The sequence below is a fragment of the Atractosteus spatula genome (assembly GCF_055471065.1).
Source record: "Atractosteus spatula isolate fAtrSpa1 chromosome 24 unlocalized genomic scaffold, fAtrSpa1.hap1 SUPER_24_unloc_1, whole genome shotgun sequence".
Taxonomy (NCBI): Eukaryota; Metazoa; Chordata; class Actinopteri; order Semionotiformes; family Lepisosteidae; genus Atractosteus; species Atractosteus spatula.
In genome coordinates, this window is record NW_028296641.1 from 866,326 (window position 1) to 888,427 (window position 22,102).

A 22,102-nucleotide genomic window follows, 5' to 3' on the forward strand; every position below is an offset into this window, starting at 1 on the left:
GCAGCTGAGGGTTCCAGTCCTCACCTCTGCGCAGGCGAGCTCTGTTGGGGGGGGGGGTGGTCTTGTCACGCACCTGTGCGCAGACACACGGTTTGCTGTCTGTCTTCCTTGTGCAGTTTCGGGCAACTGCAGGCAGGTCAGGAGAGGAAGCCTGAGAGGCTCTCAGCCCCTGCTGCTCCTGCCTCACAGGTCCAACCAGTTCACTTACAGACAGCCACTCTGACTGTACCCCCCAACCCGGACTGCATCTCTACACACAGCAGAGCACAGCGCAGTAGAGCCCAGTGAGATCAGGGTAAAAGCGCAGTACAGTGCAGTAGAGCCCAGTGAGATCGGGTTATAAGCACAGTACAGCGCAGTAGAGCCCAGGGAGATAAGGGTAAATGCACAGTACAACACAGTAAAGCCCAGTGAGATCAGGTAAAAGCACAGTACAAAACAGTAAAGCCCAGTGAGATCAGGGTAAAAGCACAGTACAGCGCAGTAGAGCCCAGTGAGATCAGGGTAAAAGCACAGCACAGTACAGCACAGTAAAGCCCAGTGAGATCAGGGTAAAAACACAGTACAGTGCAGTAGAGCCCAGTGAGATCAGGGTAAAAGCACAGTACAGCGCAGTAGAGCCCAGGGTAAAAGCACAGTACAACACAGTAAAGCCCAGTGAGATCAGGGTAAAAGCACAGTACAGCGCAGTAGAGCCCAGTGAGATTGGCAGTGCTGGAAGTTTGCTGGAACCGCAGGGTGAAACCAGGGTAAAGTTAAGGGAATAATGGTAAGAATTCTGTACAGACACAAGGCTGTTGTCCTGCTATGTGCAGCGAGTAAGATCTGCAGTGTGCGCTACCACTGCTTGTGTAACATCGTCTGGTGACGTCTTGCTGTATAAAGGCCCAGGGAGCGTCAGACTGGCAGGACCAGCAGGGGGCGCCGCCACAGGCACGCGAGGAATGTCTTGATGGGTGTGGCTGAACCAGTTCTTCACCTGAGGTTATTAATAGAGCAGAAATAGCCACAGAAAGAGACACACACGATGCACAAACACACACAGTGACAAACACGCACTGAGACGCATCGATGCACAAACACACACTGCTGCATAAACACGCACTGAGAAACACACACCGAGGCAGATACAGGTTTTTGTGGAGTTCCCCTGCAGGCCCAGGTGCCTCAGCAGCTCTTACTGACCCAGACCAGGTCAGTTCTGTACAGCCCAGGTCCTAACGGTGCCCCCGGACCTGAGAGCTAAGAGCTGTGCCCTCCTAACCCGATGCCAATGTGCTGTCCTGTGGACCCGCAGACAGAAACTGCTCTGCTGCACAGACAGCTGTTGGCAGGCAAGGCAGCTGCGCAGACAACGCAGGCAGCGCAGCCAGACGGCCCCAGTGGGATGTTTTTGGAGGACCCTGACACAGCAGAGCTGTGAGCAGCAGTGATGCAGCAGGTCTGTCCTGTCCCTGCGGTGAAAGAGGTGGGACAGGAGGCAGAGTAACACAGGACTGATCCAACAGCATTCCTGATGTACATACTGACACAGAGACACACACTGACATGCACTGACACTGACACGCACTATCACACACACTGACACAGACACACACACTGACACAAACACACACTGACAGACACAGACGCAGAGAGACACAGACAACAAACACTAATACACACTGACACACACTGTCACACAGTGACACAGCTGTATAGTGCTGTACTGTTATACCACCAAACTATCAGATTACAGACTCATACAGGGAGGGTATTGCTAATGTTGTTCTGCCAGCCGGAAAATATCCCAGAGGATTTGCATAGGAAGCCCAGAGATAAGGAAGCTGTCACAGCACACAGGAAGAGCTGAGCTGTCCTGGTCTCAGTCCCCATGCTGGGCTGTCAGAATCCTGCAAGCTGGGTTAGGCCAGTACCCACTGTGCACTCACACATGGTGAAGAGAGCAATGAAATACACCTCCCACCTCAAAACCAGATCAGAACTCCTTTCACCACAAGGCCCTGCTGAGCCAAGAGCTGAGCCCAAAACAGAGCCCCCTGAGCCAGCTGGTCCTGAGGCTCACTGTCCTGAGCCACACCGACACCAGCCAGCCTCAGGACAGCACTGCTAGAGCACCACAACCCAGACTCCACCACATCACAGCACAATACACACAACACACAACCAGCCTCAGGACAGCACTGCTAGAGCACCACAACTCAGACTCAAGCACATCACAGCACAATACACAACACACAACCAGCCTCAGGACAGCACTGCTAGAGCACCACAACCCAGACTCCACCACATCACAGCACAATTCACACAACACACAACCAGCCTCAGGACAGCACTGCTAGAGCACCACAACTCAGACTCAAGCACATCACAGCACAATACACAACACACAACCAGCCTCAGGACAGCACTGCTAGAGCACCACAACTCAGACTCAAGCACATCACAGCACAATACACAACACACAACCAGCCTCAGGACAGCACTGCTAGAGCACCACAACTCAGACTCAAGCACATCACAGCACAAGACAAATAACACTGGGACACACACACAACTATAACACAAATGCAATGACAACACTCACTGCCCAGGAACCTAGCCAGGTTAGATACAGCAAGGGCAAACAGACCCTGATGAAGTACAGGTTCAGTGACCTCAGCCTCGACATAGACAGTGGACACAGGCAGACCTGGCTGCTCAGAGAGGACAGGCTCAGTGACCACAGCCTGGACACAGACACTGGACACAGGCAGACTTGGCTGCTCAGAGAGGACAGGCTCAGTGACAACAGTCTGGACACAGACACTGGACACAGGCAGACCTGGCTGTCCAGAGAGGACAGGCTCAGTGACCACAGCCTGGACACAGACACTGGACACAGGCAGACCTGGCTGCTCAGAGAGGACAGGCTCAGTGACCACAGGCAGGGGAGAGGGGTAGCAGGAGAGAAAGATGGGGCAGAGAAGGAGAGAACAGAGGACTCGCTCTGCCCAAACTGCCCTGACTGTTCTCTCCACATGCCTGTCACACCACCTACTCAACAGTAACAGCAGCAGTAGTGTCTGCACCCACCGCTCCCACTGCACCCTCTCTCCATGACTGTGAGGCACCTCTCAGGCTGCACCAGCGGTCCTGCAGCACTCTGGAGACACAGCTGGACTCTGCTGGACACTGCAGTAACAGCAGCAGTAGTGATATCGGTCCTGACACCAGTAGTGATATCAACATTAACAACAGCAGTAGTGATATTAGTAGTGATATCGGTCGTGACACCAGCAGTAGTGATATTAGTAGTGATATCGGTCGTGACACCAGTAGTGATATCAACAGTAACAGCAGCAGTAGTGATTTCAGTAGTGATATCAACAGTAATAACATTAGTGATTTCGGTAGTGATATCGGTCGTGACACCAGTAGTGATTTCAGTTGTGATATCGGTCGTGACACCAGTAGTGATATCAACAGTAACAGCAGGGCCTGACTTCCTGGGACTTCTGTGACAGACACTAACCCCTCGAGCTTCGTTCGTCTGGCCAGTAAGATGTGAAGATGCAGCCAAATGCTGTCGACCTGCGCTGCCATGGGGACACTTAAAAGCCACAGCTTCACCCCAGAGCCCAGCCGTGTCCGAAGAGCCGGAACGCCGGGACGGGGGAATGTGCTTGGGCAGGTTCAGGCTCGGCAGAGGGAATGGAAGGGGTTTCTCGGAAACGGAGAGTCATTCCACAGGTGGGCAGGGCGCTGAGGCATGCAGGTAACACGAGTGGACGGGCGGCTCTGACAGGTGTCAGTCTCGGAATGATCCTGCGGCAGGGCCAGTCCAACCGGCTGCACCGGGGACTCGGAGAGAGAGACAGGAGCAGCAGCAGGAGGAGAGAGATAAGAGAGCCTGGACACAGGCAGACCTGGCTGCCCAGAGAGGACAGGCTGTCCTCCCACTGCCAGCGGGGAGAAACAGAGACAGAGGTGCGCTTCCTACTGCACTGTGACAGATACTCTGGGATTGGACAAACATTCTTGCCCAAATTTACACAGCTAATCCCAGAATTCCCACACCTGCCAGAATCACAACGGGTCCCCATCCTACTGGGAGAGGGAGGAGGGAACTCAGTGGAACTGGTAGCCCAGTGTGTGATCTCCTGTCCCAGCCTGAGGAACAGTGAGTCTGTCTCCCAGTAATGCTCCATGTGTCTATATGAAAATATCTCATGGCTGTGTCTTTATTGTAAATGTCTGTAGATTGTTGTTTATGTTAATTGTATTTGTTTTGCTTTGGCAACGCTTATCGTACTCACCGGTCATGCCAATAAAGCACCTTGAACTGAACTGTACTGAATACAGAGAGGAGAGAGGAGAGAGGAGAGAGGAGGAGAGAGTGACAGGAGCAGCAGGAGGAAGAACCCCCAGTGCTATCCAGGCCTGCGGGATTCCGGGTTCGAGCCAGAGGTTGGGACTGATTCCAGCCACTGTCCTTGTTTGTCCTGTAGGGCCTCGAACCCTCCCCTCGCTGCTCCTAGCGTGTTTCCACTTCCCCGACCTCTGACCTCTGACCTGCATTTTGTCAGTGATGTCAGTCCGCTAGCAGCTGGATTCACTGTTCTGATCCGGTGCGCCCCGCCCTGGTGCTGAAGCCCGGCCTAGTCCATACTGCACTGGGGCTGAGGCCCGACCCAAACTGCACTGGGGCGCAGTCCTGGGGTGGTTGGGTTTCCTGGGGTGCTGGACTGTAGTCGGACTGCGCTCTCACTGGCTCCCCTGAGTCTCTCTGTTCACACTCCCCTTCGAAATCCCCATTGTCACACTAACGAGCCCCCAGCCCCCCTTCAGGAGCCCAGACAGGCGTCTCCACCCGACTACCTGCAAATCAGTGCGTGTGTCCAACAGAACCACCAGACCAGCTGTCCTCCCAGTCCGACTGGACCTGAACCACCAGACCCGCTGTCCTCCCAGTCTAACAAGACTGGACCAGAACAACTGGACCAGCTGTCCTCCCAGTCCGACTGGACCTGAACCACTGGACCAGCTGTCCACCCGGTCTAACAAGACTGGACCAGAACAACTGGACCAGCTGTCCTCCCAGTCCGACTGGACCTGAACCACTGGACCAGCTGTCCTCCCGCTCTAAGACTGGACCAGAACAAGCGGACCAGCTGTCCTCCCAGTCCGACTGGACCTGAACCACCGGACCAGCTGTCCACCCGGTCTAACAAGACTGGACCAGGTGTCTCTCACCAGTAAAGCTGTACTGGTAGCCAGTATCAGGCTGGCTGCCCTGGTCCACCCGTCCTGCGCTGTGCTGCGCTGTGCTGTGCTGTTAATCGACACAATCAGCCTGGCTTGTTATTCGTTTCCTTTCTCTCCGGGAGGGACAGGCTGGAATGCAGACTCGGGGAGAGGCACGCCCCTGTGTGAGGCGCCGGAGGATCTCGGGAACGTTCGGGGGGTACAGTGCTCCCCAAGAAGAAGGCTCCACAGCCGAAACATTTCCTTTGGTCTCTGTTCACCTGTACTAGTTCCTGTGGATTGAGAGACCGTTGCTGACACTCACTCACTCACTCACTCACTCACTCACCCCCAGACACAGGGACAGGGGCTGGATGGCTGAGAGAGCCCAGCCAGCGACACACGGCATTAAAGTCCCCTGGGTCTGGTAGACGGGACAGCCACGCTGCAGGCTGCCGGACAGCTGGACAGACATACTGATCAACAGGTCCCCCCGCAGGGAGAGTCCGAGTCCGAGAGGCTGCAGCGCCGCACACGGACACGCAGGACCGCGTACAGACACACCGAGAGGCGCTCAGTCCCGCGGGCATTCTGGGGGGGGGGAGACAGCAGAGTTGTGGGTGCGCAGTGTGGGCGAGGACACCTACCAAACCAGTCGGCACCTGAGGTTTTTTGTTCGTTTTCAATTTAAAGGCCCGTTTCCTCCTTCTCCTCCTCCTCCCCCCCCTCTCTCTCTCCCAGCACTGTGACAAACCGGTCCGACAGGTAACTCAAATAGGAGGTTGTCACCGTTATTTCTGGACGCATGCGCCATACCGCCTTCGTTCCTGGCGAATTTTACCTGCCGGCAGCTGCCTGTGCTTTTCAATAGGCTCCCTGCCGCCCTGCGCTCCGTTAGCGAGCAGGTAACAGGCAGCCCGCCTCTCCGCTCGCCGGTCCCAGGTGCTGCGTTTCGGTCTCTTTTCTCATAACAAAGGGGCTGGCTGGAGATTTCGCTGCTTTGAAACTCTTTGCAGAGACGGCGGACGAGCAGAGAACAAACGCGAAGCAGCGCACGACCCGAACGCACAAGCAGAGGGAGAAGTCGGAGAAGATTTCTCTTCTGAAGAAAAGTTTCTCTTGCGTCCGGCTCCCTCGCCCTGTCTCACCCGGGCAGGTTAGGTGGGATCGCTTTCACCTGGCGGCGCCAGCGAGGGACGGAGAGGGCACAGACGGAAACGTTACCTCAACATGCCCAGAGCCTTTCTCGTCAAGAAGCCCTGCGTCTCCCCGGGCAAGAGGAACTGGAGCGACCTGCCCGACGACGAGCGGGGGGAGATCTACATCCCGGGTGAGCTCCCCGAAACCCCTCCTGCCCCGACACGAGCCCCCGCGCCCCCGCGAGCCGGCGGTGCGACCTTCAGACCCGGGACACTTCCTCCTGGAGAGCCGGGGAGCTGAGCGCCGCTGCCTTCGGGTTTTGAGACGCAGTCGCGTCCGAGCAAACGGATTTACACGTCGTTTTTCCGGACGATTTGACCAAACAGCTCCCTTCGGCGTTGCGCGGCGTGTGTGCGGCTGGGACTTCACCAGCCACACTTTAACAGAAGCTCACCTAACGGAATGCGATAGCTGTACCTAAGCTTTACTGCCGAGATCCAGCTACCGGGTGTTTTTAGACGTATTCGCCAGCTTTTACGCCAGCAGTTGTTTCAGGGGCAATACGATTGTATGATTCGATGTGAGAAAGACTGTTGACTCCGAAGCGAGCGGTTGTGAGTGACTAGGCGAAGGCCCGCTTCTTTCTCGATTCCTGATCACTTTTCCAAAGTTATTTACAGCGACTTCCTTGAGCACCCGGGCGGGAGATGGGGGGGGCTGTGTGCGTCACCGCGGCGCGCAGAAACACCTGAACTACACGGTAACACACCTTGATAAGGAAACCCGCCACCGCAGAGGGGGCGCACGGCCGCCCCCCCGGCACTCAGCCCCATTGTTCCCAGCGCAGGAGTCCCGGCTGGTTAATGTTTATAGTGTAAACGCTATAGGGACATAACGGGCTCGGAGAGCGAGCCTCCCTTAGCAAACACCAGGGTGCAGATTGCGCCGGGCGCAGGGCTCCTGCCGGCTCCCTGCTCCTCTGTCTCGCGTTCCCCCGGTTCCGACCGCGCGCGGGCTCGGTTCGGCCAGGCGGGTGTCTCTGACCCCGGACTCAAAGCAGGGGGGGTGGGCGACATTGCGGCTGTTTTCTTCGTTGTTTTGAGCTAGTGTATTATAGCTTGTCGCAGTTTCCTACATTGTTGGTGTGTTTATACCGCAGTTTATTACAGTGTGTTATAGTGTACCACAGTTAGAAAACAGATTACTACAGTATGTCATAGTGCATTGCTGAATATACCACAGTTTACTGCAGCGTGGTACAGTACACTGTTTACTACAGTGTGTTATAGTGTACTACAGTATATACCACAGTTTAACACAGTGTGTTATACTTTATACAGTAGATCCCACAGCTTGTGTTGTCTGCAGGGCTGTGTGTGTTGTCTGTAGAGTTGTGTGTTCTGTACCGTTACACACTGTATGACAAGATCTGGTCATTTGCAAGAGGATTTGCAAATCGTCTGATTTACTGCGGGCTTTGTCAACAAACAAATTCCCTCTTGTTTTCTAGCTACAACTGTAGAGGTGATAAACGCACTGTGACAGCCTGCACAAGCTCATTATTAATCAGAAAGAGTAGTGAGGACTATGGTGTACTGTAGTGTTGGACAACCACACTGTACTGCAAGGCACTGTGTTGTGTAGCTGTGCTGTGTGTTTATAGTGTGGTGTGTCATGTGTTTATAGTATGTTATGTAGCTGTGCTGTGTGTCTGTGGTGTGTTGTGTAACTGTACTGTGTTTCTGGAGTCTGTTGTGGAGCTGTGCTGTGTTGTGGAGCTGTGCTGTTTCTGCAGTGTGTTTTGTGTCTGTGCTGTGTAGCTGTGCTGTGTTGTGGAGCTTTGCTGTGTTTCTGCAGTGTGTTTTGTGTCTTTGCTGTGTAGCTGTGCTGTGTTGTGTAGCTGTACTGTGTGTCTGTGCTGTGCTTCTGCAGTGTGTTTTGTGTCTGTGCTGTGTTGTGTAGCTGTGCTATGATGTGTGTCTGTGTTGTGTAGCTGTACTGTGTAGCTATGCTGTGTTGTGTAGCTGTGCTATGATGTGTGTCTGTGCTGTGTTGTGTAGCTGTACTGTGTAGCTATGCTGTGTTGTGTGTCTGTGCTGTGTTGTGTAGCTGTACTGTGTAGCTATGCTGTGTTGTGTAGCTGTGCTATGATGTGTGTCTGTGCTGTGTTGTGTAGCTGTGCAGAACTGCTATGCAGCTGGTAGCTCTGGCTCAGCAGGTCTGACCTGCAGAGCTGCAGTAAACTGACTCTCTCACGTCAACAAAGGGACAATAGTGCTGCCCCACCCTGGATTGCTAACGGGGGAGGGGGGTAAATAAAGCAACCAGCCTCCTACAAGGAGCCCCCCCTTTCCCCCACTCTGTCAGCACAGCCTCACCCGCTGTGTACTGGACTGGACTGTACTCTACTGTACTGTGTAGTACTCCCCCATAGTATACTGTACTCTACTGTACTGTGTGGTACTCCCCATACTGTACTGCACTGTACTCTACCGTACTGTGTAGTACTCCCCCATAGTATACTGTACTGCACTGTACTCTACTGTACTGTACTGTACTCTACTGTACTGTGTGGTACTCCCCATACTGTACTGCACTGTACTCTACTGTACTGTGTAGTACTCCCCCATAGTATATTGTACTTTACTGTACTCCCCATACTGTACTGTACTCTACTGTACTGTGTGGTACTCCCCACACTGTACTGTACTCTACTGTACTGTGTAGTACTCCCCCATAGTATACTGTACTCTGTTGTACTGTACTTCCACAAACTGTACTGAGCTGTACTGTGCTGAGCTTTACTGTGCTCCAGGGTACCATACTCCCTCATACTGCGCTGAGCTGTGCTCCTCTGTACTGTGCTCCAGGGTACTGTACTCCCTCATACTGCGCTGAGCTGTGCTCCTCATGTCTGTCCTGGACACTGCCTGTGTCTGGGACTGTCTGTCCCTCAGAAGGAGCTGGTGGAGTCTGCAGTTGAAGCCCCCTGCCACTGCAGCAGCTGTGTCTGACCCTGTGTGTCTCCACAGTTTCACTGGGCGTCTCTGCCTGCTTGGAGGAGTCGGAGGCCAGCCCAGCGGAGTCGGCCCTGTGCCTGTCCACGCGCCCCCCCCACACCCCTGCACTGCCACATGCCGCCGAGCTGCCGTCCTGCACAGCGCAGGGCACAGGTCAGAGTTCAGAGGTCAATGGCAGCTGCTTGAAGAAGACCACCTATGTGCGGTCCAAAATGAAGGTAAGCAGAAGGATAGTGACCAGCACCCTTCTCCAGTGTCCAGTCAGTCAGTGTGTCTCTATGAACCCCTCTCTCTCAGTGCAGTGTTCATGTACTGGAGTGTCCAGTCAGTGTGTCTGTATGAACCCCTCTCTCTCAGTGCAGTGTTCATGTACTGGAGTGTCCAGTCAGTGTGTGTGTATTAACCCCTCTTTCTCTCTCAGTGCAGTGGTAATGTACTGGAGTGTCCAGTCAGTGTGTCTGTATGAACCCCTCTCTCTCTCAGGGCAGTGTTCATGTACTGGAGTGTCCAGTCAGTGTGTCTGTATGAACCCCTCTCTCTCTCTCTCAGTGCAGTGTTCATGTACTGGAGTGTCCAGTCAGTGTGTCTGTATGAACCCCTCTCTCTCTCAGTGCGGTGTTAATGTACTGGAGTGTCCAGTCAGTGTGTATGTATGAACCCCTCTCTCTCTCAGTGCAGTGTTCATGTACTGGAGTGTCCAGTCAGTGTGTCTGTATTAACCCCTCTCTCTCTCAGGGCAGTGTTCATGTACTGGAGTGTCCAGTTAGTGTGTCTGTATGAACCCCTCTCTCTCTCAGGGCAGTGTTCATGTACTGGAGTGTCCAGTCAGTGTGTCTGTATTAACCCCTCTCTCTCTCAGTGCAGTGTTCATGTACTGGAGTGTCCAGTTAGTGTGTCTGTATGAACCCCTCTCTCTCTCTCTCAGTGCAGTGTTCATGTACTGGAGTGTCCAGTCAGTGTGTCTGTATGAACCCCTCTCTCTCTCAGTGCAGTGTTCATGTACTGGAGTGTCCAGTCAGTGTGTGTGTATGAACCCCTCTCTCTCTCAGTGCAGTGTTCATGTACTGGAGTGTCCAGTCAGTGTGTCTGTATGAACCCCTCTCTCTCTCAGTGCAGTGTTCATGTACTGGAGTGTCCAGTCAGTGTGTCTGTATGAACCCCTCTCTCTCTCTCTCAGTGCAGTGTTCATGTACTGGAGTGTCCAGTCAGTGTGTGTGTATGAACCCCTCTCTCTCTCAGTGCGGTGTTCATGTACTGGAGTGTCCAGTCAGTGTGTCTGTATGAACCCCTCTCTCTCTGCCAGGTGACAACAGGTGAGCCGCCCTCAGGTGAGCTCTTCACCTGTCAGGTGTGTCAGAAGAGCTTTCAGTTTCAACGGATGCTGAATCGACACATGAAGTGTCACAACGACAGCAAGAGACACCTGTGCAATTATTGTGGGAAGGGTTTCAACGACACCTTCGACCTGAAGAGACATGTCCGCACACACACAGGTGAGCCCGGGCAGCACACACTGGACAGCACTACCTCGCTCCATTGGGACACACACACAACACACACTGGACAGCACTACCTCACTCCACTGGGACACACACACAACACACACTGGACAGCACTACCTCACTCCACTGGGACACACACACAACACACACTGGACAGCACTACCTCACTCCACTGGGACACACACACAACACACACTGGACAGCACTACCTCACTCCACTGGGACACACACTGGACAGCACTACCTCGCTCCACTGGGACACACACTGGACAGCACTACCTCACTCCACTGGGACACCCACACAACACACACTGGACAGCACTACCTCACTCCACTGGGACACACACTGGACAGCACTACCTCGCTCCACTGGGACACACACACAACACACACTGGACAGCACTACCTCACTATACTGGCTGGGGCAGTGGGATCTCTGGCTGGGGCAGTGGGATCTAACGTCTGCTCCCTCTTCCCCAGGCGTCCGGCCCTATAAGTGCAGCCAGTGTGAGAAGGCGTTCACGCAGCGCTGCTCGCTGGAGTCCCACATGAAGAAGATCCATGGCGTCACCCAGCAGTACGCCTACAAGGAGCGGCGCAGCAAGCTGTACGTGTGCGAGGACTGCGGCTACACCGCCTCCACGCAGGACTCCCTGCTGCAGCACCTGCACGACGCGCACCCCCACAGCCCGCTGCTGCGCAAGACCACCGCCAAGAGGCTGGCGGGCGGCCTGCACTGCGGCTCGCCCCTGCAGAGCGACGACGAGCCGCAGCCCTGAGCGCGGCCGGGGGGGAGCCCCAGCCTCCGGGCAGGACGCCTCTCGCTCCGACGGACCCGCCCGGATGCTGCTCCCGGCTCTGTCCTGCTGGAAGGTGAAGGCCGCTGCTCCCCGCGTCCTCGCCCTCTGGCTCCGAGCTCCGCGGCCACAGAAGCTCAAACACCACCCGAAACTCGAGGGGGGAGAGAGTCACCCCAGCCCAGGCCCTGAGCGTCAGCGGAGCCGGCTGTCTGTCACACTAGATACTGCGATCCATTCAGTACAGAACAGATCCCGAGACTGGGACTGGAAGTGGGCACGGGAAATGTTTTTATTTGTTTTTAAATGAAAGTGTCTTGTATGCTGTGCCTGCCCTGTGTGGAATTGCTGTGTCTGAGTCGGCGCCGTGCAGATACAGGGGTCCCTGTCCCCCGAAAGAGCCCTGGGTGACCTAGGGCAGAGCAATGCTGTGTTCTTGACTCCTGGCAGAGGGCTGGATTTGTCTGAGTTGGGGGCTCCATGAGTCTGCGATTCTACCCGACTGCAGCGACTCTGGAGATACCGGGAGAAGTTAATGCTTCCTTGAGATCCCTCTGAGCCTCCAGAGGGAAATGCTGAACTGAACTGTGGCTGGACCTCGGGGACCTCAGGCTGGGGAGTAGCAGCAAACCCGGCTGTCGCTGTAGCAGCAGGAGTCACTGTGGTGGCAGCAGTGGGATCAACTGTAGCAGATAAAACCTGAAATGCAGAAACCTGCTCAGTTTTCTGGTGCCATATAGAATATATCCCAGAGATCCTGTTGTTCAAGCTTTCTGCTTTGATGCATGTGGTAGCAGAAAAAGAAGTAATAATTATTCTGAACAAAAAAAAACATTATTCTTTCCAAGACTCCCTGTGCAAAGCAGTGTGAACCATGCCATGTTTTACAGAGAATATAGTTGCTTCTACGTGCGTTTTGAACAATGGTGGTAAAACCTGGAGTGGATTAGACTGCTGTGCACGAGGAGTCTGGCTGATAACACTGCAGATCCTGGAGTGGATTAGATTGCTGTGCAATGGGAGTCTTATTGACAACACTGTATTTTTATTGGAGTTTTATGTGTAATGTTTTGTACAGTTGAAAAACGATGGCAGTAATTCAGATATTCCCTGGAAAGTGTATATTCCTTATTTATCAAGGTGAAATGTGTTTACCAGGAATGGGAAGGTGGTGCTGTTTTTCTATGTGTGGATTTGTGCAAAGCACTGTGCTCAGAGGCGTGGGTGGGTGGCTGGGGCGGGGCAGCGGGAGTGGGGGGCAGACAGAGCTGTACAATATTAAAGAGGGGTCCAGGGCCCTGGCCAGTCCTTCCACGTGTTTACTCTCAGTTTTTATTCATTGCTCACTACTGTCGTATTCCAGGAGATGGGGAGGGAGGGAGAGAGGGGTAGAAATGGAGAAGGGAACAGAAGCAGAGAGACCTGATCCCAGCTCCTCTAACTGTTCCCGAGAGTAGCGGATTCCTGAGGCGTGCTCCGTCTTGCCCAGGGAATTCAGAGCGAGCTGCCCAACGTCTTCCCTTCCCTCCTGGTGCTCTAACAGAATCCTGCTGGATACAGAGGGATGAAACAGGGTACAGTGACACTCACACACTCTCTCACACACGCACACACACACTCTCTCACACACTCTCTCACACACGCACTCACACACTCTCTCACACACGCACACACACACTCTCTCACACACGCACTCACACACTCTCTCACACACGCACACACACACTCTCTCACACACGCACTCACACACTCTCTCACACACGCACTCACACACGCACACACACTCACACTCTCACTCACACACTCTCTCACTCACACACTCTCACACACACACACACACACACAGTGAACCGCACACACACACACACTCACACACACACAGTGAACCGCACACACACACACTCACACACTCTCTCACCCACACACACTCTCTCACTCACACAGTGAACCGCACACACACACACACTCACACACACTCACACACTCTCTCACACACGCACACACACACACTCACACTCTCACTCACACACACACACACACACAGTGAACCGCACACACACACACTCTCTCACTCACACACACTCTCTCACTCACACACTCACACACACACACAGTGAACCGCACACACACACACTCACACTCTCACTCACACACACACACAGTGAACCGCACACACACACACTCACACACTCTCTCACTCACACACACTCTCTCATACACACACTCACACACACACACTCACACTCTCACTCACACACACAGTGAACCGCACACACACTCACACACACACAGTGAACCGCACGCACACACACACACTCACACACTCTCTCACTCACACACACTCTCTCACACGCACACTCACACACACACAGTGAACCGCACACACACGCTCGACTGCACACGCACACTCACACACACCCTCGACTGCACACACACACGCACACACACCCTCAACTACACACACACACAGTGAACCGCGCACACACACCCTCAACTGCACACACACACTGAACCGCACACACACCCTCGACTGCACACACACACACCCTTGACTGCACACACACACAGTGAACCGCACACACACCCTCGACTGCACACACACACACACACACCCTCAACTGCGCGCGCACACACACACTGAACCACACATACACACCCACAACTGCACACACTGCACTGCACACACACACCCTCAACTGCACACGCCCTCAAACACACACTGTCAACTGCACACACACACCTTCAACTGCGCACACACAACCTCTCACACACACACCCACTCTCACACACCACTCAAAATTCACACACCACACACTCACAACTACACACACATCCATTCTGTATACTTCTGAATGCCCAGTGACTGTACTGTTCACACTGCACCACACAGTATAGCACAACACACTAAACACACATAGCACACACACTGCAAAAAACACAACACATACACACACCACACCCTGTGTGCACTCAGCACAAGTACTGCTCACGCTCCAGGCACACACCACACCTCACAGCACCAACACACTCTGAACACACAGGCCACATGCACTACGAGTACACAAACACAACATACACACTACCCATTGCAAGTCTCTGGGCAGGACAGAGTTAACTCCTGGCTCTAGCGTTCATTCCATCAGCTCAGCTGTTGTTGTCCGTTTGTTGTTCTGCTGTTACTGACGGAGCTGTTAGCAGGAGTAATACCTAGAAACACCCTGTGCGTGCGTGTCCTCTAGTTAGACACCGTATCTACTCTCATAGCAGGCAGCGCAGAGAGTCGGTTATGGGCAAGAGGTGTGAACACCAGCCTGCTTAGTGCTGTCACGGCAGGGCGCGGCTAAGCGCACTATGATCACAAGGCGGCGCTGCGCTCTTTCTCAAGGCCTCTCGATCGCTCTAGCTCCAGCCTGAACTCTGTGGTCGCTCGGCTGCAGCCGGAAGCGTTTGAATAGCGGAGCGGTTTCGGGGAGCAAGAAAGACTAGTGGTGCTGGTGTTGGTGGGGCAGCTTTCAGGCTCGCTGGGGTATCTCCGGGGCAAAGGGAGCCCTGCAGCTGCAGTCCGGAGCGCTGCGCGGCGTGACTGCTGCCCGGCTCGGTGTCTCTGTCGTGTTTCTGTCACGCCGCGGCACAGCTGCGGCTCAGAGCGCCGTGTGTCCCCCCCCGCTGTGGAGGTCCGGCAGGGTCCGGGGACCGGGGTTCGAGGAGCTGCAGTCTGACGGGGTGCAGGGTTCGAGGAGCTCCAGTCTGACGGGGACCGGGGTTCGAGGAGCTGCAGTCTGACGGGGTGCAGGGTTCGAGGAGCTGCAGTCTGACGGGGACCGGGGTTCGAGGAGCTCCAGTCTGACGGGGTGCAGGGTTCGAGGAGCTGCAGTCTGACGGGGTGCAGGGTTCGAGGAGCTCCAGTCTGACGGGGACCGGGGTTCGAGGAGCTGCAGTCTGACAGTGTGCAGGGTTCGAGGAGCTGCAGTCTGACGGGGACCGGGGTTCGAGGAGCTCCAGTCTGACGGGGTGCAGGGTTCGAGGAGCTGCAGTCTGACGGGGACCGGGGTTCGAGGAGCTCCAGTCTGACGGGGTGCAGGGTTCGAGGAGCTGCAGTCTGACGTGGTGCAGGGTTCGAGGAGCTCCAGTCTGACGGGGACCGGGGTTCGAGGAGCTGCAGTCTGACGTGGTGCAGGGTTCGAGGAGCTCCAGTCTGACGTGGTGCAGGGTTCGAGGAGCTCCAGTCTGACGGGGACCGGGGTTCGAGGAGCTGCAGTCTGACGGGGTGCAGGGTTCGAGGAGCTCCAGTCTGACGGGGACCGGGGTTCGAGGAGCTCCAGTCTGACGGGGTGCAGGGTTCGAGGAGCTCCAGTCTGACGGGGACCGGGGTTCGAGGAGCTCCAGTCTGACGGGGACCGGGGTTCGAGGAGCTGCAGTCTGACGGGGTGCAGGGTTCGAGGAGCTCCAGTCTGACGGGGACCGGGGTTCGAGGAGCTGCAGTCTGACGGGGTGCAGGGTTCGAGGAGCTGCAGTCTGACGGGGTGCAGGGTTCGAGGAGCTGCAGTCTGACGGGGTGCAGGGTTCGAGGAGCTCCAGTCTGACGGGGTGCAGGGTTCGAGGAGCTCCAGTCTGACGGGGTGCAGGGTTCGAGGAGCTGCAGTCTGACGGGGTGCAGGGTTCGAGGAGCTCCAGTCTGACGGGGTGCAGGGTTCGAGGAGCTCCAGTCTGACAGGGATCGGGTTTCGAGGAGCTCCAGTCTGACGGGGTGCAGGGTTCGAGGAGCTGCAGTCTGACAGTGTCCAGGGTTCGAGGAGCTCCAGTCTGACGGGGTCCTGGGTTCGAGGAGCTCCAGTCTGACAGGGTCCAGGGTTCGAGGAGCTGCAGTCTGACGGGGTCCAGGGTTCGAGGAGGCGATGGCGTCAGGCCAGGTGCAGTTCGGCAGGAAGCGCGCTGTGCCGGGGTGCCCGAACCCGCTGTTCCTGCGCTGGCTGACAGAGCTGCGCGACTCTGCGGCGGAGAGGGGGCAGCGCACGCAGTTCACCTACCAGAAGGTGAGGGGCAGGACGCTGGGGCAGACGCGGCCCTTCGCTCTGCCCCCGGGGTAACAGCGCGCTCGCCTCCCCCAGGCCATCGGCTCCCTGAGGAAGTACCCCCTCCCTCTGAGGAACGGCAAGGAGGCCAAGATCCTGCAGCACTTCGGAGACGGGATCTGCCGGATCCTGGACGAGCGCCTGGAGCAGTACTACTCCGAGCACGGTGAGGCGGCGTCCCGGCCGCCAGTGTGAGCCCCCCGACTGTCCCCCACTGTTCCCCGCCTGTTCTGGAAGATAGAATGAAGTTGTGGATGGAGAGAGAGGCGAGGGGGCGCGGTGTGGCGTTCCCACTGTGACGGGATGCGGTGTGGCGTTCCCACGGTGACGGGGCGCCCCTGTCTGGATCCCTTCTCCTCCTCCTCTCCCTCAGGGACAGTCTTTCCTCTTGCAGGTCCGGACGCCCCCATCCACTGTCTCCCGGAGGATGACGCGCCCCCCCCGCGACGCAACAGGAGCGCAGAGCCCCCCCCGGAGCGCCCCCAGGTGTCTCCCAGGGTGAGTGTGTCCTGCTGTTCTCGGGCTGGGCCACAGCGCAGTGAGGAGCTCTGAAGGGCCCAGGTCCAGGTCACTGCTGAGATCACACCTCTGCTCTCCTTTGTTTCAGAAGCAGAGGCAGCCGGCGGGTGGAGGGGGGAGGAGGGCCAGGGAGTACGTCCCGCAGAAGGGCTCTGGAGGATACGCAGTGCTGGTGGCGCTGTACCGGCACAGCCAGGTACTGTACTCGCCCCCTGCTCACGGTGTACTCGCCCCCTGCTCGCAGTGTACTCGCCCTGCACTCAGTCTGCTGCCGGAGCTGACGCCTGTCCCTCTGTTGCCCTTCTGTCCCTCTCAGGCTGCAGGCAGCTGCGGTTTCATGCTGAAGTCGGAGCTGCAGAGGGAGGCCCAGCCTTTGTGTGACAAGTCCTTCACTCTGGTATAGTGAGCGTGTGTGAATTAGTGTGAGTGTGTCTGTGTGAGTGTGTGTCCCATAGCTCTCTCCCACTCTTGGTCGCAGCTCTGTTTTCTTCCGGTGAGGTTAAACCTGCTGTCTGCTCCTTCTCTCTGCTGCTTCACTGCTGTCTGCAGCCGGAACCAGGCAGCAAGTACACAGCCTGGTCATCGGTCAGCACACTGATCCAGAAAGACCTGCTGCTCAAGACACACTCTCCAGCCAGGTGAGTCATCATGTCTCTGTGTGGACGGACAGGTCTGCTGGTCTGGTCTCTGTGTGGACGGACAGGGCTGGTCTGGGGCTGCATGATCCCTTTTTTATGTTGGTACACTTGTCACATCTGTGTCCAGGTACTCCCTGACTGAGAAGGGCAGGGAGCTGGCGGAGAGGCTGGAGAAGCGGGGATCCCCCCTGAAAGATGGGGCTCAGGGGTCCCAGACAGTGGACCTGACGGAGGAGGAGGGCGAGGAAGAGCCGCAGTTGGGGGAGACGCAAACTGAGTGGTGAGGCCCTGCAGGCGCTGGTCTCTGTGGTTCCTGCACGCTGGTCACAGTGCGCTGCACGCTGGTCTCTGTGGTTCCTGCACGCTGGTCTCTGTGGTTCCTGCACGCTGGTCTCTGTGGTTCCTGCACACTGGTCACAGTGCGCTGCACACTGGTCACAGTGCGCTGCACGCTGGTCTCTGTGGTTCCTGCACGCTGGTCTCTGTGGTTCCTGCACGCTGGTCTCTGTGGTTCCTGCACACTGGTCACAGTGCGCTGCACGCTGGTCTCTGTGGTTCCTGCACGCTGGTCTCTGTGGTTCCTGCACGCTGGTCACAGTGCGCTGCGCACTGGTCTCTGTGGTTCCTGCATGCTGGTCTCTGTGGTTCCTGCACACTGGTCACAGTGCGCTGCACGCTGGTCTGTGTGGTTCCTGCACGCTGGTCACAGTGCGCTGCACACTGGTCTCTGTGGTTCCCGCACACTGGTCTCTGTGGTTCCTGCACGCTGGTCTCTGTGGTTATGTTTCCTGCGCGCCTGTCTGTGGCAGTTAATCATTAAGCTACACAGATAAATACTCACACTGATAAATAACAACCTTTGGTCAGGACTCTGCTGCTCCTGGCTTCGCACACCTGTCAAAACTCTGAACAAAGCAGATCAGAATCAAGACGCTGCAAGTCTCTGCAGGCCAGGCGGAGGGGTGAAGGTGTGGCCTCAGAAGGCTGGACCTCTCCAGTCATTTCCGTCTTGTCTCCAGCAGTGAGGAGGAGCCTGCGGTTGCCCTGCCGGCCCGGACAGGGGCAGAGGATCCTGGGCTCTCCAGCGCAGGAAACAGCCAGGCCTCGGGGAGCTCGAAGGCCTCATGGGGTGGGAGCAGTGACCCCACGCCGGAGGTCACACTGCTGCCCGGGACCTTCGAGATCCTGCTGTGTGTGGACTTCATCGAGACCACAGGGTACAGGGCAGCGAGGAATGCAGCCATAGAGCGGCAGCGTGCTGTGTTTGTGTAGTGCAGTGTTTTTGTGTTGCTGTGTTGTGCAGTGTTGCGCAGCTGCGTCTGTATAGTTTGTGGTGCAGTGTTGCGCAGCTGTGTCTGTGTTGTGTAGCTGTCTGTGTTGTGCAGTGTTGTTGCGTTGCTTGTTGTGCAGTGTTGCGCAGCTGTGTCTGTGTAGTTTGTGGCGCAGTGTTGCGCAGCTGTGTCTGTGTTGTGCAGTGTTGTGTAGCAGGCCCCCCTCTCTCTCCCAGCGGCTCCAGCGCCCGGAAGCAGGAGTTGGTGTCGGAGCTGCGCAGGAACGGGGTGCAGTTTGACGTCCGGAAGCTCCACGTGGGCGACTTCCTGTGGGTGGCCAGGCAGAGGGTGGACTTTGTGCCAGGTGAGGGGTCGGGGGTCGGGGGTCAGGGGTGTAAATGCTGTTTATTCATTTGTGTGACTGTGTGTGGGGGTCCACCCCGCCCTGCCAGGTCAGCTGCGCGCCCCCCCAGCACGAGAGCTGGTGCTGGATTACATCGTGGAGCGAAAGAGAATGGACGACTTGTGTGGGAGCATCATCGACGGCCGCTTCCGGGAGCAGAAGGTACCCTGCGCCCCGATACCTGTATCCCTCTCTCCGCCCTGCGCCCCGATACCTGTGTCCTCCTCTCTGGGGAGTCCCTGCTCTCAGACTCCCTGTCACGTTCTCTCCCTGCCCAGTTCCGGCTCAAGCGCTGTGGGCTGAGGAAGCCGATATACCTGGTGGAGAATTATCGATCTGCAACTCACCTGAGCCTCCCAGAGAGCACTCTGAGCCAGGCCATCGTCAACACACAGGTACAGCGCGCGCGCACACACACGCACACACTCTGAGACAGGCCATCGACAACACTCCCCTCTCTCCCCTCTCTCCCCTCCTCTCGCTCTCCTCCCTCCAGGTTGTGGATGGGTTTTTCGTGAAGCGCACGCAGGATGTCCGAGAGTCTGCTGCCTACCTCACGGTCATGACCCGGTTCTTGCAGCGGATCTACGCGGTACGGACCGACAGGGGTGGAGGTGCGACTCCAGGTTAGCCTCTCTCCGGTCAGGCAGTGTGTGCTGAAGGGCTGTTGCCTGTTTGTCTCTCTGTCCAGAACCGCACCCTGCAGAGTCGCTCCGGGGACGAGGACTGGGGTGTCCTGCCCCCACAGCCCCCCCCCTCGCCGACACCCCCCTGCTCCCTTCTCACCTTCACCGACTTCAACCAGGGAGCTGTGAAGAACAAGGTACTGTCTCTCTCTGCCCTGGTTCTGGTCCAGCACAAGACTGTATTTCTCTTCTCTGTGTTCTGGTCCAGTACAGTACTGTCTCTCTCTCTCCTATGTTCTGTACTGTACCAATCCGGTACAGTACTGTATCTCTCCTCTGTTTCCTCTCAGGCTCAGACGGTGAAGGAAGTCTTTGCTCGACAGCTAATGCAGATCAGTGGCATCTCTGGAGACAAGGCTGCAGCAATTCTCGAGCAGTACAGCACTGTGAGCAGGTATGCAGTATCTGCAGTATCTACAGCACTGTGAGCAGGTGTGCAGTATCTACAGCACTGTGAGCAGGTGTGCAGTATCTACAGCACTGTCTGTATCAATTATACATCTGTATCACTATCTACATCAGTTTCCCTTCGGGATCAATAAAGTCTACCTATCTATCTACTGTGAGCAGGTGTGCAGTATCTACAGCACTGTAAACAGGTGAACTATGTTGAGCAGGTGTACGGAATGTACAGCACTGTGAGCAGGTGTACAGTATGTTGAGCAGGTGTACAGTATGTACGGTATATACACACCTGTGAGCAGGTGTACAGTATGTACGGTATATACAGACCTGTGAGCAGGTGTACAGTATGTTGAGCAGGTGTACAGTATGTACGGTATATACAGACCTGTGAGCAGGTGTACAGTATGTTGAGCAGGTGTACAGTATGTACGGTATATACAGACCTGTGAGCAGGTGTACAGTATGTTGAGCAGGTGTACAGTATGTACGGTATATACAGACCTGTGAGCAGGTGTACAGTATGTTGAGCAGGTGTACAGTATGTACGGTATATACACACCTGTGAGCAGGTGTACAGTATGTTGAGCAGGTGTACAGTATGTACGGTATATACAGACCTGTGAGCAGGTGTACAGTATGTTGTCTATCTGTCAGAAATCACTGCCGTAATACTTTGTACCTTTCTGTTTAGGGGTGATATTGGATTTCTCCTTCACTGCCACTAGGTGGTGCTGTTTGCTCAGAATGATTTAGCATCACAGGGGCTTGTGAGGGTTGAGTGGGAGACAGGAGACAGTCCAGCCTGGGCCTGCGTGTCTGACCTCTCTCCCGCCTCTCGCTAGTCTGCTGCAGGCCTACGACAGCTGCGCCACTGAGCAGGAGAGGGAGAGACTGCTGTCCTCCATCCGATACGGCAAACTGCAGAGGTGAGGCCTGCCCGCCCGCGTGGGAGCGGCCAGCCGCCTACAGGGGGCGCTAGAGAGCAGGGGGCCGGCCTTGCCCTGTCTGCACAGCCGGCGCAGTGACCCGTCTCTCTGTCTCCAGGAATCTGGGCCCCGTGCTGAGCCGCACAGTGTGCCAACTGTACTGCACGCCCGGGCCCCTGCCCTAGAGGGGCTGGGGGCCCCCGGGGAGAGATGGACACGGCTGACCCCTGACCTCGGCACCGCCAGGAGGCCTGGGCATGAGGGTGGGCGCTCCTCTGCCCCCATCCCGCCAGCCGGAGGCAGGAGGGCAGCTCAGGAGCCACAGCCATGGCTCTGCCAGCGGAGGAGGAGGAGGGACGGGCACGGCAGCCTGTTGGGGTCAGCAACCTCTGCTCTCTGACCCCCCCCACCCGTTGGAACTGCAGGACAGAATCATGGGGTCTCTTCTGGACAGTGTTGTGCTTCCTGTGCTGGAAAGAATAAAGATGTTTCCTGTC

General features: G+C 56.1%; 2 protein-coding genes across 5 annotated transcripts; both read left to right on the forward strand.

Moving 5' to 3' along the window:
- Positions 1-6,085: 6,085 nt before the first annotated feature.
- ovol1b (ovo-like zinc finger 1b) lies at positions 6,086-12,991 on the forward strand. Its single transcript, XM_088909042.1, has 4 exons — positions 6,086-6,556; positions 9,399-9,604; positions 10,690-10,879; positions 11,369-12,991. Exons 1-4 carry the CDS (start codon positions 6,457-6,459, stop codon positions 11,665-11,667), a joined length of 795 nt encoding a protein of 264 aa, XP_088765168.1. The 5' UTR covers positions 6,086-6,456; the 3' UTR covers positions 11,668-12,991.
- Positions 12,992-15,112: 2,121 nt separating this feature from the next.
- On the forward strand, positions 15,113-22,102 carry mus81 (MUS81 structure-specific endonuclease subunit). Of its 4 annotated transcripts, none has more exons than XM_088909026.1 (16): positions 15,113-16,718; positions 16,794-16,923; positions 17,152-17,255; positions 17,365-17,472; positions 17,593-17,673; positions 17,826-17,914; positions 18,042-18,194; positions 18,934-19,131; positions 19,422-19,549; positions 19,638-19,750; positions 19,867-19,983; positions 20,085-20,180; positions 20,280-20,411; positions 20,565-20,668; positions 21,522-21,605; positions 21,724-22,102. In XM_088909026.1, exons 1-16 carry the CDS (start codon positions 16,581-16,583, stop codon positions 21,788-21,790), a joined length of 1,842 nt encoding a protein of 613 aa, XP_088765152.1. In that variant the 5' UTR covers positions 15,113-16,580; the 3' UTR covers positions 21,791-22,102. The 4 variants fall into 4 exon arrangements, 3 of the variants coding, with proteins under 3 accessions (XP_088765152.1, XP_088765153.1, XP_088765154.1); XM_088909027.1 differs by having other exon boundaries at positions 15,132-16,718; positions 17,368-17,472; XM_088909028.1 differs by having other exon boundaries at positions 15,162-16,718; positions 18,937-19,131.

Coding starts and splice junctions, on each gene's coding strand:
- mus81 (XM_088909026.1), top strand. CDS start 16,581: ATGGCGTCAGGCCAGGTGCAGTTCGGCAGGAAGCGCGCTGTGCCGGGG. Junction 16,924..17,151: donor GCAGTACTACTCCGAGCACG/GTGAGGCGGCGT, acceptor TTCCTCTTGCAG/GTCCGGACGCCCCCATCCAC. Junction 20,412..20,564: donor AGGGAGCTGTGAAGAACAAG/GTACTGTCTCTC, acceptor GTTTCCTCTCAG/GCTCAGACGGTGAAGGAAGT.
- ovol1b (XM_088909042.1), top strand. CDS start 6,457: ATGCCCAGAGCCTTTCTCGTCAAGAAGCCCTGCGTCTCCCCGGGCAAG. Junction 6,557..9,398: donor GGGGGAGATCTACATCCCGG/GTGAGCTCCCCG, acceptor GTGTCTCCACAG/TTTCACTGGGCGTCTCTGCC. Junction 9,605..10,689: donor ATGTGCGGTCCAAAATGAAG/GTAAGCAGAAGG, acceptor TCTCTCTGCCAG/GTGACAACAGGTGAGCCGCC.